The following is a 16,569-nucleotide window of genomic DNA, read 5'->3' on the forward strand; positions in this document are numbered from 1 at the left end:
TTGTATTTATGTTGTTATGTGTGCCATGTATGAAGGTTTTATAGATGTTGCATGTCAAAACATTTTTGCATTTGGTTGTTCAAGATTACACATGTTTTTGTTCGTATTCACGCTTTTCTTGAACTATTGTGTAAAGGGGCTGCTACTCTACGTTTTTTAGGGACCAACATGTCGAGCTCTATGATGGATAAGCTTGTGAGGACTTCAGTTCAGGTATAAGGGAGAGAAGCCGATCGTTTGGGCACTAGGAAACACATGGCGGTTAGATCGGGTAATGGAAATGGTGCAGCCGAATATGGCTCGTTCTAGAGGCTGGTTTGGAACGTGAATGGCCCAGGACAAGGCCTCTGAGTGATCCATAGTCGGCTGATAGCGTGACAACGCATGGAGCGAAGCTAGGGTGCGAACTAGGGTAAGTTTGGGGGCTAGATCGGTTGGTTCTTGGTGAAACGAAGGACGTGCATGCATGGGGCTGTGAGCTTGGATTGGTCGGTATAGGAGGGTCCTAAGTTGGGATAGGAAGGGCTGGTTCGAGGCTGGCCCAAGCTGGTTAGGTGTAGGGCCGATGGTTTGGTCCATAGTTGCGATTAGGGTTACGGCTAGTAGGTGCAGAAAAATTTCAGCAACCTTTGGGGCGTGTTTCGTGGGTCATAAATGGGCTGGAACGAGTGGTTTAGAGGCTAGTTGTGTAGGTTTGAGTCATGGTTCGAGTTGGGAAAAATTTGATTAGGTTTCGAGTTGATTCGGATTAAAACCAGGACCCCGGTCCAAGTTTTAAAATGAATCGTGTAATTTGTGAAACGAGCTCGATTTTACATCTAATAAATGTTTATAAATATTTTTTGGGGTGTTTTAAGGAGTTTGATAAGCTTCGGGTCGAAATTTTGAGGTCCAGGGGTAAAATGATCATTTAGGATTTTCAGGGGCAAAATGGTTATTTTGCACCTGGGTCGAGTTTTTAGTCCTGAAAGTGCCCTAAACATGATTTTACATGTTTTTAAACGTTTATATTATCATGAACATGATTTTTACATAATTATGAAAAATATGTTTCATGCATGATTTTAAAGAAAATTTACGTATAGGCATAATTTTTATAAGTAATGAATATGATGACATGTTTTGAAGGATGAGAGTTGGTTGTGACTAATACGATGACAACTTAATACGATGATATGTAAGGTCAAAGCTCAGTGGATGGGTAATACTATCGCTGATATCCCCGCCGCCGGTTACCGCGGTTATACGTAGATGGATCCATCGTCTAATACGATGATACGAAAGTCAAAGCTGATGAACGGAATTCAAATTAAGAAAACGAGCATGTATATGTTGATATGATGTTATATGTTATGAAAATGATTATACTTTGACTGGTTATGATTATGCATACGACTTTTTTTTTAAGATCATGAATAGTATTTTTATTACGGTACTTTTCATTGTTGCATGTTATAAAAAATATATATATATATTTGTTATAACGTTACAGGTGTGTTGTGTCTTTAGACTCGCTAGGTGTGAATGATGCAGGTGATCATTTTGATCAGGAGGCTGGAGGTAGACATGTCAAAACGTGCTGACGGGGCGGGCCAGCCCGCCACCCGCCGCAACCCGCCATTAGGCGGGGCGGGCCGGGCCTCTAAATGGCCAACCCAGCCCAACCCACCTTGGGCCCCGGGTTAGGCGGGCCGACCCGCTTATTTTTTTAAGAAAAAAATGCTAAACATCATCACAGTAAAATGATATTAATATTAAACAATATCACAGTAAAATGATATTATAAATTAATATTAATTTTTCCCTGTCGGGTTGTTTGAGTTTTTTTTCAGGTCTGTGTATTAAATTTATTTACAGATAATATTATAACATGATATTAATATAAAATTCTGTTATTTTAGTTGATGATGCTAATATATTATTTTTTTAGTTTAAAAAAAACGTGTAATATGATGGATATAAGTTTTGATTCAGGTATGATTCCTTACATTAGCAAGTGGCTGTTGGTCAATTTCTTTTGTTAAAGTTCTGTATATTTTATAAGTTTAGTATTAATACAATTAACTAAAGGCAATTAGGAACATGAAGAGGACATCAAAGGAATGGAGAATCTCATTTTTTACTAAATATAAAATTCTATCCTAATTTGGCCCGCCCCGTTTAGGCTCGTCCCGTCTTGGCCCACAACCCAAACGGGCTCAGCTCGTTTGGCCCGGCTCCAAACGGGCTGCTATTTTATCAACCCAACCCACTCAATTTTTATAGCGAGGCGGGCCGACCCAACGGGCCTGACCCAATTTGACAAGTCTAGCTGGAGGTGCCGAGGACTAAGTAGGCAGAGTTGGATGTGCGCACGAGAACCCGAGGACCGTATCTTTCCGCACATCATGTTTATGGGATATTAGTGGACATGAACATTTTACTCATTCATTTTATTACGTCATTGGTCATTTTATTATGTTGATGGTTGTGAAGATTTTTACGTGTTTTTTATTGCATTATTTTAAACGTAAGTTTAGGTTTGACGATTTATCTATTATTTAAATTTTTGTATTTTTCCTGTTAGTTGAGTATTGTTATTTTAATAATGTATACTTCCAGCAGTATTGCATACATGCGTTTAAATTTAATTTTCAGGTATCAGCTTTAAAAAAAATTAAGCAGTATTTTAAGTATATTTTAAGTAGAAGTCGTCTCACGAATAGAGGTTCTTGAACGTGAAGTTGAGGAATTGTCAACTAAGGATGAACTGTACTAGAAACAATGTAGCAGGGTTAACTGGATTACGCAGTGGATAGGAATTCTAAATATTTCCATGCTTGTGCGATGGCTAGAAGAACCAGAAACCATATCAAAGGGCTAGTCTCAGCCAATGGGGATTGGTATACAAAAACAAGTGGCATGGTTGAGATTGTTGAGCATTACTTCACAAATCTGTTTAGATCAAATACTCCTACAGAGGATGAAAAGAATAGGATCCTAAATTATGTACCTGAAACAATTGATGAGCAAGTAAACTCAGTTATTTGTGCCTCATTCTCGGCTATTGAAGTGCGGAAGGTCGTGTTTGACATGCACCCAGATAAAGCTCCAGTGCTTTCTGCAGTTTTCTTCTTTCAAAAATTTTGGAATGTGATTGGGAAGGAATTATCAGAGGATATATTAAAAATACTAAATGATGGGTGGCTATTGATGACTGGAATGCAACAATAATTACATTGGTGCCGGAAATTCAGACTCCTATGACTTTGAAGGATTTTCAACCTATCATCATTTGCAATGGCTGCTATAAAATATTCACTCGGAGTTTGACAGATAGGTTGAGACCTATCCTAAAAAAGACAGTGAACGAGTTTCAAAGTGCCTTCATCACAGGTTTACTGATTTATGATAATATTATTATGCGTTTCGAATCTTTACATTGGATTAGAAACAGAAAGCAAGGCCAGAAAGGATATGGTACATTAAAACTTGTTATAAGCAAAGCCTACGATAAAGTGGAGTGAGTTTCCTTGAAGGCATGATAATAAGACTGGTCTTTTCACCAATCTGGATGGAAAAGATTATGAGGTGTGTGCGTACTGTCAGATACTATTCCTCTTTAAATGGTGATATCGTTGGAAATGTCATTCCAAGCAGAGGCTTAAAACAGGGAGATCCTCTTTCTCCTTACTTATTTGTATTATGTTCACATTGATTATCTTTTGTTCTTCTTTCTCTTGAAGAGTGATGTTTATCAACTAGAGTTCGTATTGCATCATCATATCTTGTTATTACTCAGCCCTTCTTTGCATATGATAGCCTACTTTTGTTCAGAGCGACAATGGCAGACTATGAGGCTATCAGAAAGTGTCTTGTATCTTATGAGAGGGCCTCCGAGCAGCTTATTAACTTCGAGATTTTTTCACTGTCTTTCAGCTTGAACACAGATGTACAATTAGCAGAGAACATTAAATCACGGTTGGCCATTTCTATGGTGCAAGGTCATGAGATTTATCTAGGCTTTCCGGTGTTTTCCACTCGAAGGAAGAAGATGCAGTTTAGATATTTGGTGGAACGGGTCGTGCAGAGAATACAAGGATGGGGCAACAAAAACTTTTCAATATGTGAAAAAGAGACTTTGAAAAAATCGGTGTTGCAATCAATCCCTACTTATGCTATATCTTGCTTCTGTATTCTAAAATCGATCTATGAGAAGATAGAGCGTGGATGCTCAAAATTCTGGTGGGGTGTTGATTCAAGAAAAAAAGGTTGCATTGGAAACCTTGGAAATCTCTATGTCAGCCAAAATGCATGGGTGGTCTGGGTTTCCACCACTTGGAAACTTTCAACAAGGCGCTGTTGGCAAAGCAGGTATGTTGTATCATAGTGGATCTGGGCTCTTTGGTAGCTCTAGTTCTCAAAGCACATTACTTTTGGCACCAAGATATCATGGAGGCTGGTCTGGGTAATAATCCTTCTTACCTTTAGCGGTCCCTATTGTGGAGCAGACCCTTACTGGAAATTGGGCTTTGTTGGCATGTGGGAGATGGAGCAAAGATTGCCATGAAGGGGGGACATATGGATACCGAGCTCTAGGGGATGCGTCTTTTCATCAGGGACTCGTGACAACTATACGACGATTAAGGACCTTATTGAAAATGGGCGATGGAAGAAATCATTGGTACGTCAGCATTTCTCACGTCACCTGGTTGAAGAGATCCTAGACATGCCTATCTGCTAGACACACCATGAGGACTAATGATTATGGATATTTGATCCGAAAGGATAATACACAGTTTGAGATGGGTACAAAGTAGCTACGGGTATTTATGACTCACCATTATCTAGTTCAGCTCTCATTTGAAGAGTTGGTGGCAATACTTTTGAGCTCTTTCAATCCCTCCAAAAGTCCGAATATTTTATTGGAAAGTAGTGCATGATATAATACCTATATAACAAAATTTATTGACTCATCATATCTCAGTATCTGGTGCATGCTCGTTGTGTCAGTCAGTGAGTAATTCGACTAGCCACACATTATTTGTGTACCCCACGATTAAAACATGCTGGAAAGGAACTTGCTTCTGGCCGTTGTTGAAACAGGTTAGGCGATTGGATATGTATGATATTTTTCTGTGGATGAATGAGAAGCTTATTCAAACAGAATTTGATATGTTTGCGATGAGAACTTGGGCAACCTGGTATGAACGATTTTGCCTGTTCCATAAGAAAAAAGAACGATATGGAGGAATTAATTTTGATTGGAGTAAAATTCTATTGTATGACTTCCAACATGCTTGACTAACTCTATCTTCTGCCAAGGAAACAAACTAGCGTACTTCACCTGGGGTACGGATTGCTCCGCCAGAAGACAAACTCAAATTGGATGTTGATGCCACTTATAACGAGGACTCCAATAGCTACAAAATTGGAAGAGTGGTCAGAAGCCATGAGGGACAACCAGTTTTAGCATTTGGGAAGACTATTGCTAAACCCCAATCTATTACATGTGCTCCACTTCTTGCTATTGAAAGTTTATCAAATGAGAAACTTACTAATTCATCAAGTTGCATCAGATTTTCTAATAGCAGTGCAAGCAGCCACAAGGCCAGAAGAGAATCTCAGTTACGTAGGATCCATAGCTACATATATCATGCTTATCCTAGATTCTCAAAGTAACATTATCCTTGGTCATGTTCGACAATCTGCAAATGTAGTTGCACATCCGATTGCTGCTTTTACTATTTCATCTTCATCTCATTTTGTGTGGGAAACTGAGGATTTACGTTATGTTTGATTTACCTTGTAACAAAAGACATATTAGCTTCTCAATAAATTACAAGATTTGATGGTAAAAAAATAGTGTATATTTTTTTTAAAATGTATTTTTTTGTTGTAAAATTCAAAATCGATCATGTGAACATGATTAACTTAGGTCAGGCTTTATTTATTTATTTTTTATTTTTTTTAGCAATAGACCGTGGTTGATTGGAGAGATGTGATTGTGAAATGATAATTACAATACGATAATTAAAGTGGCGTAATGTAAGTTAACGTAGTAATAAATTGCTACTACTTGATGAAATTAGAAAAGAGATTATGGCGGGATTTAAACTTGAATTTCAACATATTGAATTACATTTTCTTGAAATATGGAAATAATGTGGTTATTGCGGTTTCATTAATAGTGATTCCGTTTGGTAAAAAACTTAATACATTAATTTCTCATTGACAAAAACTTGTGTCAGACGGTCTCGCATGTCATATTTTGTGAGATGGATCTCTTATATAGGTCATCTATGAAAAATATTATTTTTTATGCTAAGAGTATTATTTTTTATTTTAAATATCGATAGAGTTGACATGTCTCACAGATAAAGAGTCGTGAAACCGTCTAATAAGAGACCTACTCATTTCTCATCGTGTCATGTTTGATTTGGAAATATATTCATCGGAAATATTTATAAGGTTAAAAACTAATTGAATAAAATTAAATATTATTCGGTCAACTTCTTAAATTTTTGTTTTAAATTTTAACCCCACCTATTAAAAAGGGCGTAACAAATTTTAGGGTTCAAGGCTCCCGCCCACTCTACTTTTCAGGCCAGTCGATGGGTTAAATGTGGCAATTGAAAGCATCACCACTTCTATTTTAACAGCACATTATGTTATATTTTGATAAAACACGATATATTTTTTGAGAGGCACGAATCTATATTTATTATATGAATTGACTCCGATCCATATTAACAATGAAAAATAATATTTTTAACAAAAAAAAAGTAGTTATGAACAATAATTGTAGAAAGGAGATACAGAAGATGTTATGAAAATATACCAATATTATATAATATAAAAATAAAACAGAATTATCTCGACCTCTTGTTTCAAGTGACATAATCATGGTCCAAACCCTTTAGACAACAAAATCTCTTATTGCCGATTGTAATAAATAAATAAAATTGTATTTTCTATTTCGAAATTTGAAATAATATTACTTTTATATGGATAAATATAGACCAATTACCATTACTCGCATGCAAAAACTTGTGTGAGACGATCACATATCATATTTTGTGAGACATGTCTCTTATTTGAGTCATCTGTAAAAAAAATATTACTTTTTATACTAAGAGTATTAATTTTTATTGTGAATATCGGTAGGGTTGACCCGTCTCAGAGATAAAGATTCGTGAGACCGTCTCACAATAGACCTAGTCTTCCTCGCAATAGCATAAAAATATATTGGGGTTTGTTGGGAATATTTATATATTTATACCACATACAAAATCTACCACAAGACCATACCCACTTTTTTGTCCCCTTTTCTTTAGGGTAGATCAAATTCTTCTCACACACTCCATTTCAAGATTCTTGATCAATATTTTTTAAAAAACAAAAAACAAAAAACAAAAAATATATAAACATTTATCCTATCAGTATTTATAACTAAATAAAAAGCCAAAAAATCCCATCAAATGTTTTATTATAGTAATGATGATAATAATATGGCAGTGTCTTGATTATTCTCATTGCGAAGCACCTTTTTTTAGTGATTAGTTGTTTCGATTTAGTCGTTAATGATATTCTTAGAATATTATATATTATAATTAGGAGACATAGAAAAAGTCAAGATTTTTAATAAAAGTGTGATAATTAGATGTGTTTGCCAGCCATGTGGTAAGAATTAAAACTATAAAAAAAATAGGTTTCTTAAAAGATGGTCTCACGGATATATATTCGTGAGACGAGTCAACACTGCTTATATTTACAATAAAAATAACAATTTTGAAATAAAAAGTAATAATTTTTCATTTTTGAACCAAATAAAATATTTGTCTAACAAAATTGACCTTAAGACCGTCTCACGAAGCTTTCGTGAAAACGATAATAATTAATACGCAACCAATCTTTAATGGTTTTAGCTATGAGTGTGGGTACAAACAATAAACTCTTGAGATATTTATTTATATACGAACAGAAGTAGAGCCCTAGATGTTTCAAATTTTGAATTAGAAAGTTATTCCACCCACCAAGGCTAGGCTCACATTTGAACCACCAATTAAATTAAATGGCATTTTCACTATTTATTATTTGGTACGTGATTTTGTACGTGTTAAGTGCTTATAATTTTAAATAAAATTTCACTAAATTAATTATAAGTTAGTATAAAAGTCTTGTAGGCAGATGACTGGTACAAATAACACTTGATTAACCAATTTAAAATCCATATCCATGCAAATAAAAAGGTATATATAAGCAGGGAGGCAAGCACTCTATGAGTTCGTTAAAACAAAAAATTGAGATGATTGCACGAGTCAATTTTGTGAAGCAGATCTTCAACTCGATCTGATATATGAAAAAATATTAAACTTTATTCTATACTTTTTATTTTAAGTATGAATCGAATTGACGAAAAAAATGTGTAATGACTAATGAGAATATCAAATCCAATTCATTTAAGTGTTTTTAAAATAATTTATCATTTCTCACTTGTTCTTGTTGTTTCTAAACTTCAGTCTATGAGGTTTATGACAAAATTATTATTTTTCACTTCAAATATGAACCGATTTGATACGTGAGACTGTTTTACGAAATACATATTCATCTACGTATACCCCTTTTATCACATTGAAAGCAAATATATTTAAGTTTACTTGGTTTGATAGGATTAATAACCAAATCGAATCATTTGTTTAGATGAAATTTTGTGAATTGATTATTTATCACACATGAGTTTAATCATTGAGTTAAAACTATAAAATTATCCTCTATATCTTGTTTATTTTTTATATTCTATAATTATTGAAAAACGAAAAAAAATTGTAATCCATCATATAATCACAAATTTAATCAATAATAATATCAAATATATAACTATTTATTTAATACTATTTAAATCTTGAAAATTATTTATCAATACAATTTCATCAATACAACTTATAAACAAGCATTTGATAGCAAAAATGGCACACAAATATATGGAGGATATGGGGTGAAACGTGTAGAGATTGAAGTGGAGCAAGACGATTGAAAATATTATATTATTATTATTATTATTATTTTATTTTATTTTATTTAACATGATTGAAAAGATATTATTTTCAAAAAAAATAATCACATAATTTCTTTGAATTTGTATAAACGTATACATTAGCAGGTATACATAGCTTCACATAAAAGATTTATATATATATATATATATATATATATAGTTTTACTGAAAAATCATATTTAATTTTATCTATAATATATACTTTTTTTTACCTATAACGTTGATAAATATAGACTTCACTTCCATTTTACAAATTACCAATATAAGTCCGATAGTGGGACAAGATCTCGGATACGAAATCCAATTATAACTCATTTCCAAATAAATCATATATATAAATTGTTGGTCACTTAGATCTCTTGATCATAATAATAATTTGACAAAAACTTATGTGAGACGGTCTCACGGGTCATATTTTATGAGACAGGTCTCTTATTTGGATCATCCATAAAAAAATATTATTTTTTATGCTAAGAGTATTAATTTTTGTGAATATCCGTAGGATTGACCTATATCACAAATAAATATTTGTGATATCGTCTCACAAGAAATCTAGTATAATAATTTCCTCCTACACTAATTCTAACAAGATCCTCCTCTCGAGTTCACGCACCTTTTGCCGTGACTGCTTGGATAGATCTCTATAATAAGTAATTACTAGTATTTCACCCGTGCGATGCACGGGATAATATTATTAAAAATTAGTGAAAATGAATAAATATTTAAATTGAAAAAATAATATAATTATAAAAAATAAAAACTATTTTTCGGTAATTTTAAAAAACTTTATTAAATACTACGTATGTCGATTAATTTTTTTGGCTAATAGTCACTATCATATCTCAAAATTTTAGATTGTGTTAGTCTAAGACAATGACAAGATGCTTAACGTATTTATTGTATTGATGTCGACCACCAACCTTAATACATATTTAATTCTTTAATTTTTGAGAAACTATATATTATTATTTTTTAACGTGTGATAAAAAAATATTTTAAAATCATATTCAATAAAATTAATGAGAAATACTTTTTCAAAAATTCAGTAATTTCGTCTAAATCTACATTCACAAAGAATTTTGTGACATGACACGTGTTTGACACATTTGAATGATAACAATAATTGTTTCATCAATATATTTATCCAAATGGGCTGTGATTTTATTTACAAAATCTCTTCATAATATACACAACAGTCTATTATTTCGAAAGAAAAATGAAACACATGATCATAAGTAAATTATGTATAAATCAGAAAAGTTATTTAATTAACATTTATTATGTTTATTCTAAAACAATGTCAATAAATTTTATAAGGTGTCTTCTAATAAGATGGTTACTTTCTTTAGAATTGGTTTAATCATTTCCATTACGGGAAATTTTATACTATCATGTATCCGTGAACTTTGTAATATAGAAGAAAATTATCACATTAGTAATACGTAATAATTAAAATTTTGTACAAATAGATGAATAATATTTTTTACTTCTCGATTATGAAAGACATATTTTAAAGTGTCTTGTTGTTCTTGTTGTTTCCATATGTAGGTAGTTCATAACAACGAACAAATCTAAATTTAAACGAACATTACATCTTGAAATGATTCAACTCATATATGGTGCTGAAAAGAGAAGTCATTTCAAAATTCTATTTTGGAATAGATAAATTTAGTAAGATAAATAGAATGAAATTGGTTTCTAATATAATATGCAATATTGCATTATTTATAATTTTAAATTCAAATAAGACATTCCAAGGGACGATAATTATATATTTGATGCTTTTGACAGAATTATATCATACATTAACTATTTCAAATTATGGAGATCTCGAATTGCATGCATTGAGTGTCAAAAATTTCTGATTATTGAGGGTAATAAACATGTTTATTGGGAGTAATTTAATATCCATTTGAAACTCTTTTCAATCTATCTTTTTAATTTTTTTGTGCTCTCTTATTTGAATTTTTAAGAAGACAATTCAAGATATACAATATACATATGGTTTGGAAGAAAATTACAACGCATTAAATATGGTTTATGATCATTAAATGGTAAATTAATGTTCATTGGAAAACTTTGTTGTAATGATAACTTCTAACACTCAACCAATTTTATGTTTAGAAAAATTAAATAAACTAATTAAATATTATATTTTTTTAGTAAGTAATTTGAGCAGAAATTACTTAAAATAGAACAATTTATTTTTGAATGATTTACCTAATGAGTGATACTTAACATTGCAATCATTTGTATTTTAAATTTATTTATACTGTTTTTAATTAAACGGATTGATATAATCAATGCAAAATTTTTAATATAATTTATGTTTTCAATAGAATTTAGTTTTAATTTGAGTAAAAAAATAAAAAAAACATATGATACATAAATTACATTTGAATTAATATAAAAATTAATTAAATTCAAAATTGAATTAAATGAATTGATATAATCAATGCAAACAATAATTGAAGTGGATCATTTATTGCAGTACACATATATCAATATTCATAATAAAATTTTCTTTTTTTAGAAATGATATTTTGGCGGAAAATTACTATTTTTGGACAAAAACTCTACTTTTATATATATATATATAGATTTCAACGTGCCTTTGAAGTTTGAAATGCTCCTATTTACACTTTTATTTTTCTATTATAAATTATTTTAAGTACTTCTTTTATATTAATATGATTTTATTACTCGAGTATCTGTCATATGTTTTTAATGTAATTTTCATTAAAATAATTTAATGTTTTAGTTATTTAGAATCTAATCAGTATGTATGTTTAATCGAAAAGCAACGTAAAAAAATCAATTAACTGATAATTAATATCAATTTCGATCATTTAAACTTCCTCGCCTAAAAGTATCAAGAATTATGTATATATATATGATTGAGATCGATTTGATTTATGTTTTTAATAAAAAAAATATATTTTTGTTATATAAAATAATATTTTTTAATAGATTGAGTAAGATTCAAAATTCTTTTTTCAAAAAATATTGAAATAAATAACAAAACAATAGGGAAAAAAAAAACCTTCAAGTCATAAATCAAAGCTAATTACAATTACAAAGAGCCATGTGCCACCAAACACGACTCTTACATCTTTATCTTCACCCAAAATAAAAATAAAAAAGCTAGTTTTAATTCTAATTGTAAACAACCCAAACCATGTGTTCATAATAAAGGGAAAATTCCCGTACGCTTACCTCAACTAATTAATTATTATTGTGATTGATTAATTGATGAAATCCAACGGCTACGAAGAGTCGCAGGAACTGAGATCAACGGCGCTGGGACCATCTTCGCTTAGAGTGTAGCATTCCGCCATTTGTAGTCCGGAACCCAGTTCTTCGCGATGAAATCTTCGAAGACTCTCCAAGATCCCCGATTCAGATATCCCCATCTCACCCATTTTAAACGACGTCGTTCTCTGTAATTTCTGCGGCGGTGATGCTTCCTTCTTTAGAACGCACGCCACCGCTGCTGGCGACGGAGAGCGGACGTTGAGCTCATATGACGAGCAATATGGATCATCATCCTGTCAATGAATACAAATTAATCGCCCTTGTTAACCATAGATATTAAGAATGGTGGGAAAAAAATAGTTTAAGGAAGATTGATTTCATACATCGGACGCAACAAAAGAGACATTCTCAAGCCTGCGCTTCCTGGAAAAAACCGCTTCGGCACTACACGAACTACTCTCCGACGGAAGCGCAATCTGATTCTCCTCCTCCTCCTGCATCACCACCTCCTTCCTTTCTTCAACTTCAGCACCAGCTGCTCCTCTCTTGCCGTCAACACATTTCTCGCATACCGCCATAGTGGGGCTCAAAACAGCACCGGTAGCAGCCCACGTCGTCAGCGACCGGCACAGTCCGCAGAGCAAATATCTGGAATGCCTCGCCACCAGAAAGTTGGCGGAATGAACCCTAGCGTCGCAACCCCAGCACAAGCTCGCCTTGTCCGATCCACAGTAAATCGCAGCCTTCAATTCACACAACTCACACCTCTTCATCTTCGAGAAAGAGAGTGAATATGAACGCGTATGGGCGAAGAATTCGCAGATCGGTGGAGAAAGCAACGATGAACGAGGGTGAATTAAAGAAGCAACATCTTTGCAGTCAACAGCACCAACTCAAGCCCCCTTTTTAAATCCAAATTACGAAATTGCCATGCCCGATCCTTGTGGCGGATGTAGATTGGGAAATTGTGCTGGGAAGATATTCTTATTGTGTGGCGCAAACGACAGCGTACCATGAAATGGCAGAGAGGACGCCACGTGTCGGACCTCGGCACCCGGCGCCTTCCCTTAATATATTTTGATCAGCTGTGGTGACGTGGCGAGATCTGATTTGCCTACGTAGACACTGCTGGAGACGTGAGGTCACCTGATACCCACCTCATATCATGTGTAGCTATTGGTTTCTCTTTTTTAAGTTGAACCATATGAATTTGGCCCTGTCTGTGCCTATTTAAAAGTACAAATTTACGATAAAAAATAAAAATCTTAAACTAATAAATATATCAAACTACACATTTTATAAAATTTTCTATCCACTTAATTGTAATTTTATTCACAAATTGAGAGACGTATTTATAGAATTTCTTTGGAAATAATCCAAAAATAAATACATCATTACATACATCATCACACACTAATTTTCAATATTTACAACTCTTATTTTCAACATTCAAATATATCAACTCTTATTTTTCAACATTCAAATATATCAACTATTATTTTTCAACACTCCCCCTTGTGATGATGATCATGATACAATGATTGTCTTCATTACGTGTTTTTATACTGCATCGTTAAAAACCTTACTAGGAAAAACTCATTGGGATAAAAACCATAGTAAGAGAAAAAGAGTACAGTCACGTAAACTCCCCATCATGTTAACACGAACGATTCTTCACAAATTTCGTAGATTGCGCATCCCAATGTTATATATATGCTTTCTGAATATTGTCGTAGGAAGTGCCTTTGTGAAGAGATCTGATGAGTTTTTAATTGATTGAATGTAACGAATATCAATTTATTGTTCTCAAGCTCTTGTATATATGCGAAGAACTTAGAGAGAATATGTTTAGTTTTGTCGCTTTTTATGTATCATTATTTCATTTGAGCAACATATGCAGCATTATCTTCATATAGTGTCACGGACTTCTTGTCGAATGATAATCCGCATGAGGTTTGAATATGTTCGGTCATTGATTTTAGTCACACACATTCACGGCTTGCTTCATGTAGTGCAATAATCTCGGCGTGATTTGATGAAGTTGTTATAAGTGTTTGTTTCTATGAACGCCAAGAAATTACAGTGTCTCCATGAGTAAATACATATCCGGTTTGAGAATGTGCCTTGTGTGAATAAGATAAATACCCAGCATCAGCATAACCAATTATGCTTTGATTAGTATCTTTTGAATACAAAACTCTCAAGTCTGTCGTTCCTCATAGATAACGAAATATATGTTTAATTCTGTTTCAGTGTCTTTTTGTTGGATATGAACTAAATCTTGCCAATAAATTTACAGCAAAAGATATATCAGGTCTTGTACAATTCACAAGATACATAAGGGCACCAATAGCACTTAGATATGGTACTTCTGGACCAATAATGACTTCATTATCTTCACATGGACGGAATGAATCATTTTCTATGTTTAATGATCTAACAACCATTGACGTACTTAAAGGATTTGATTTATCCATATTAAAATATTTAAGTATATTTTCTGTATAATTTGATTGGTGAACAAATATTCCACATTCTCTGTGTTCAATTTGCAAACCATACAATATTTTGTTTTTCCAAGGTCCTTCATATCAAATTCTTCCTTCAAGTACGACACAACTTCTTGAATTTCTTTATTCGTTCCAATGATGTTTAAATCATCAACATATACAACAATAATTATACATCCGGATGTTATTTTTTAATGAAAACGCAATGGCATATTGAATTTTTACATATCCCTTTTCATTAAGTGTTCAATTAGCCGATTATACCACATTCAGCTGGATTGTTTTAACCCATATAATGATCTCTGCAATTTCACAGAATAACATTCTCTGGATTTTGAACTTTGTGCTTCAGACATCTTAAATCATTCAGGGATTTTCACATATATATTACTATCGAGTGATCCATATAAGTAATCTATGACAATATCAATAAGACGCATTTCTAAATTTTCAGATACCACCGAAACTAATCAAATACCGAAACGTAATTGCATCCATAATAGGAGAATATCAAGCTTTATATCTTACAATTTCATTTTTCTCATTTCGTTTTCGAATAAAGAACCATTTGTACCCAACAGGTTTTACACCTTCAGGTGTAAGGAATATAGGCCCAAAAGCGTTACGTTTATTTAGCGAATCCAATTCAACCTGGATGACGTCTTTCCATTTTATCCAGTCCTGTCGATTTTTACATTCACCAAATGATTTTGGTTCATGCTCTTCATTCTCATTTATGATGTCAAATGCCACATTGTAAGAAAATATCTCATCAATTTCTTTTATATCTTTTCGATTCCATATTTTTCCAGTAATAATATAATTGATAGAGATTTCACGATTCTCATCAGTTTGTGGTTCTGATGGAACATTTTCATCATCATGTATTTATGCCGGAATATCATTCTCTATTTTGTGATAATCGTGTTTCTCTATATTTTTTTCTTTTTCGAGGATTTTTATCTTTGGAACCGACTAGCCTTCCACGCTTCAAGCGTTTAATGATATCATGAGTGTCTTCAATTTGTTTCTTTGGAATTTTAATTCGAGCATGGGCATTTATATCATGTATATATGATTTATTTACCTATTTTGTGTCTGCAAATGCATTTGGTATTTGATTTACTATTCTTTGCAAATGCACAATTTGTTGTACATCTTTTTCACATTGTTTAGTTCTTGGATCCAAATCTAACAATGATGATGTATACCATGTAATTTTTTTTCAATATATTTCTTTTCTCCCCTTAACATTGAGAAGATTTCCTCATTAAAATGACAATAAGCAAAAAGTGTTGTAAACACGTCGTATGTCTGAGGCTCAAGATATCGAATGATTGATGGGCTATCATAACCAACATAAATTCCAATCTTTCTTTGAGGTCTCATTATTTTTCGTTGGGCACATATACCATACATCCAAAAATTCTCAAATGAGAAATGTCTGGTTCTTTACCAAATGCAAGCTGTAATGAGGAGTATTTATGATATGCACTTGGTCTGATGCGAATTAATGCAGCAACATGTAAAATTGCATGTCCCCATATAGAAACAGAGAGTTTGTTTTCATAATCATTGGTCTAGCAATCAGTTTTAGACGTTTAATCAATGATTCAGCTAATCTATTTTGTGTATGTACATGAGCAACATGATGCTCAACAGTAATTCCCATTGACATACAATAATCATGAAAGTAAATTCATCAGCATTATCAAGTCTAATTTTCTTGATTGTATGATTGGAAAATTGATTTTGCAATTTTATTAT

The 16,569-nt window shown here is 32.6% G+C and overlaps 1 protein-coding gene across 1 annotated transcript; it reads right to left on the reverse strand.

Annotated features, from left to right (window-relative positions):
• Window positions 1–12,097: 12,097 nt before the first annotated feature.
• On the reverse strand, window positions 12,098–13,252 carry LOC142549099 (uncharacterized). The gene is made up of 2 exons (XM_075657863.1): window positions 12,676–13,252; window positions 12,098–12,585 (listed from the first exon to the last, which is right to left on the reverse strand). Exons 1-2 carry the CDS (start codon window positions 13,063–13,065, stop codon window positions 12,304–12,306), a joined length of 672 nt encoding a protein of 223 aa, XP_075513978.1. The 5' UTR covers window positions 13,066–13,252; the 3' UTR covers window positions 12,098–12,303.
• Window positions 13,253–16,569: the final 3,317 nt, after the last annotated feature.

Source organism: Primulina tabacum, chromosome 6 (genome assembly GCF_025594145.1).
Source record: "Primulina tabacum isolate GXHZ01 chromosome 6, ASM2559414v2, whole genome shotgun sequence".
NCBI lineage: Eukaryota > Viridiplantae > Streptophyta > Magnoliopsida > Lamiales > Gesneriaceae > Primulina > Primulina tabacum.

Bases quoted from the DNA above. Each gene is read 5' to 3' on its own strand.
- LOC142549099 (XM_075657863.1), bottom strand. From the start codon at position 13,065: ATGAAGAGGTGTGAGTTGTGTGAATTGAAGGCTGCGATTTACTGTGGA. The intron at 12,586-12,675 runs GTATGAAATCAA...ATTCATTGACAG, and splicing joins TCTCTTTTGTTGCGTCCGAT to GATGATGATCCATATTGCTC.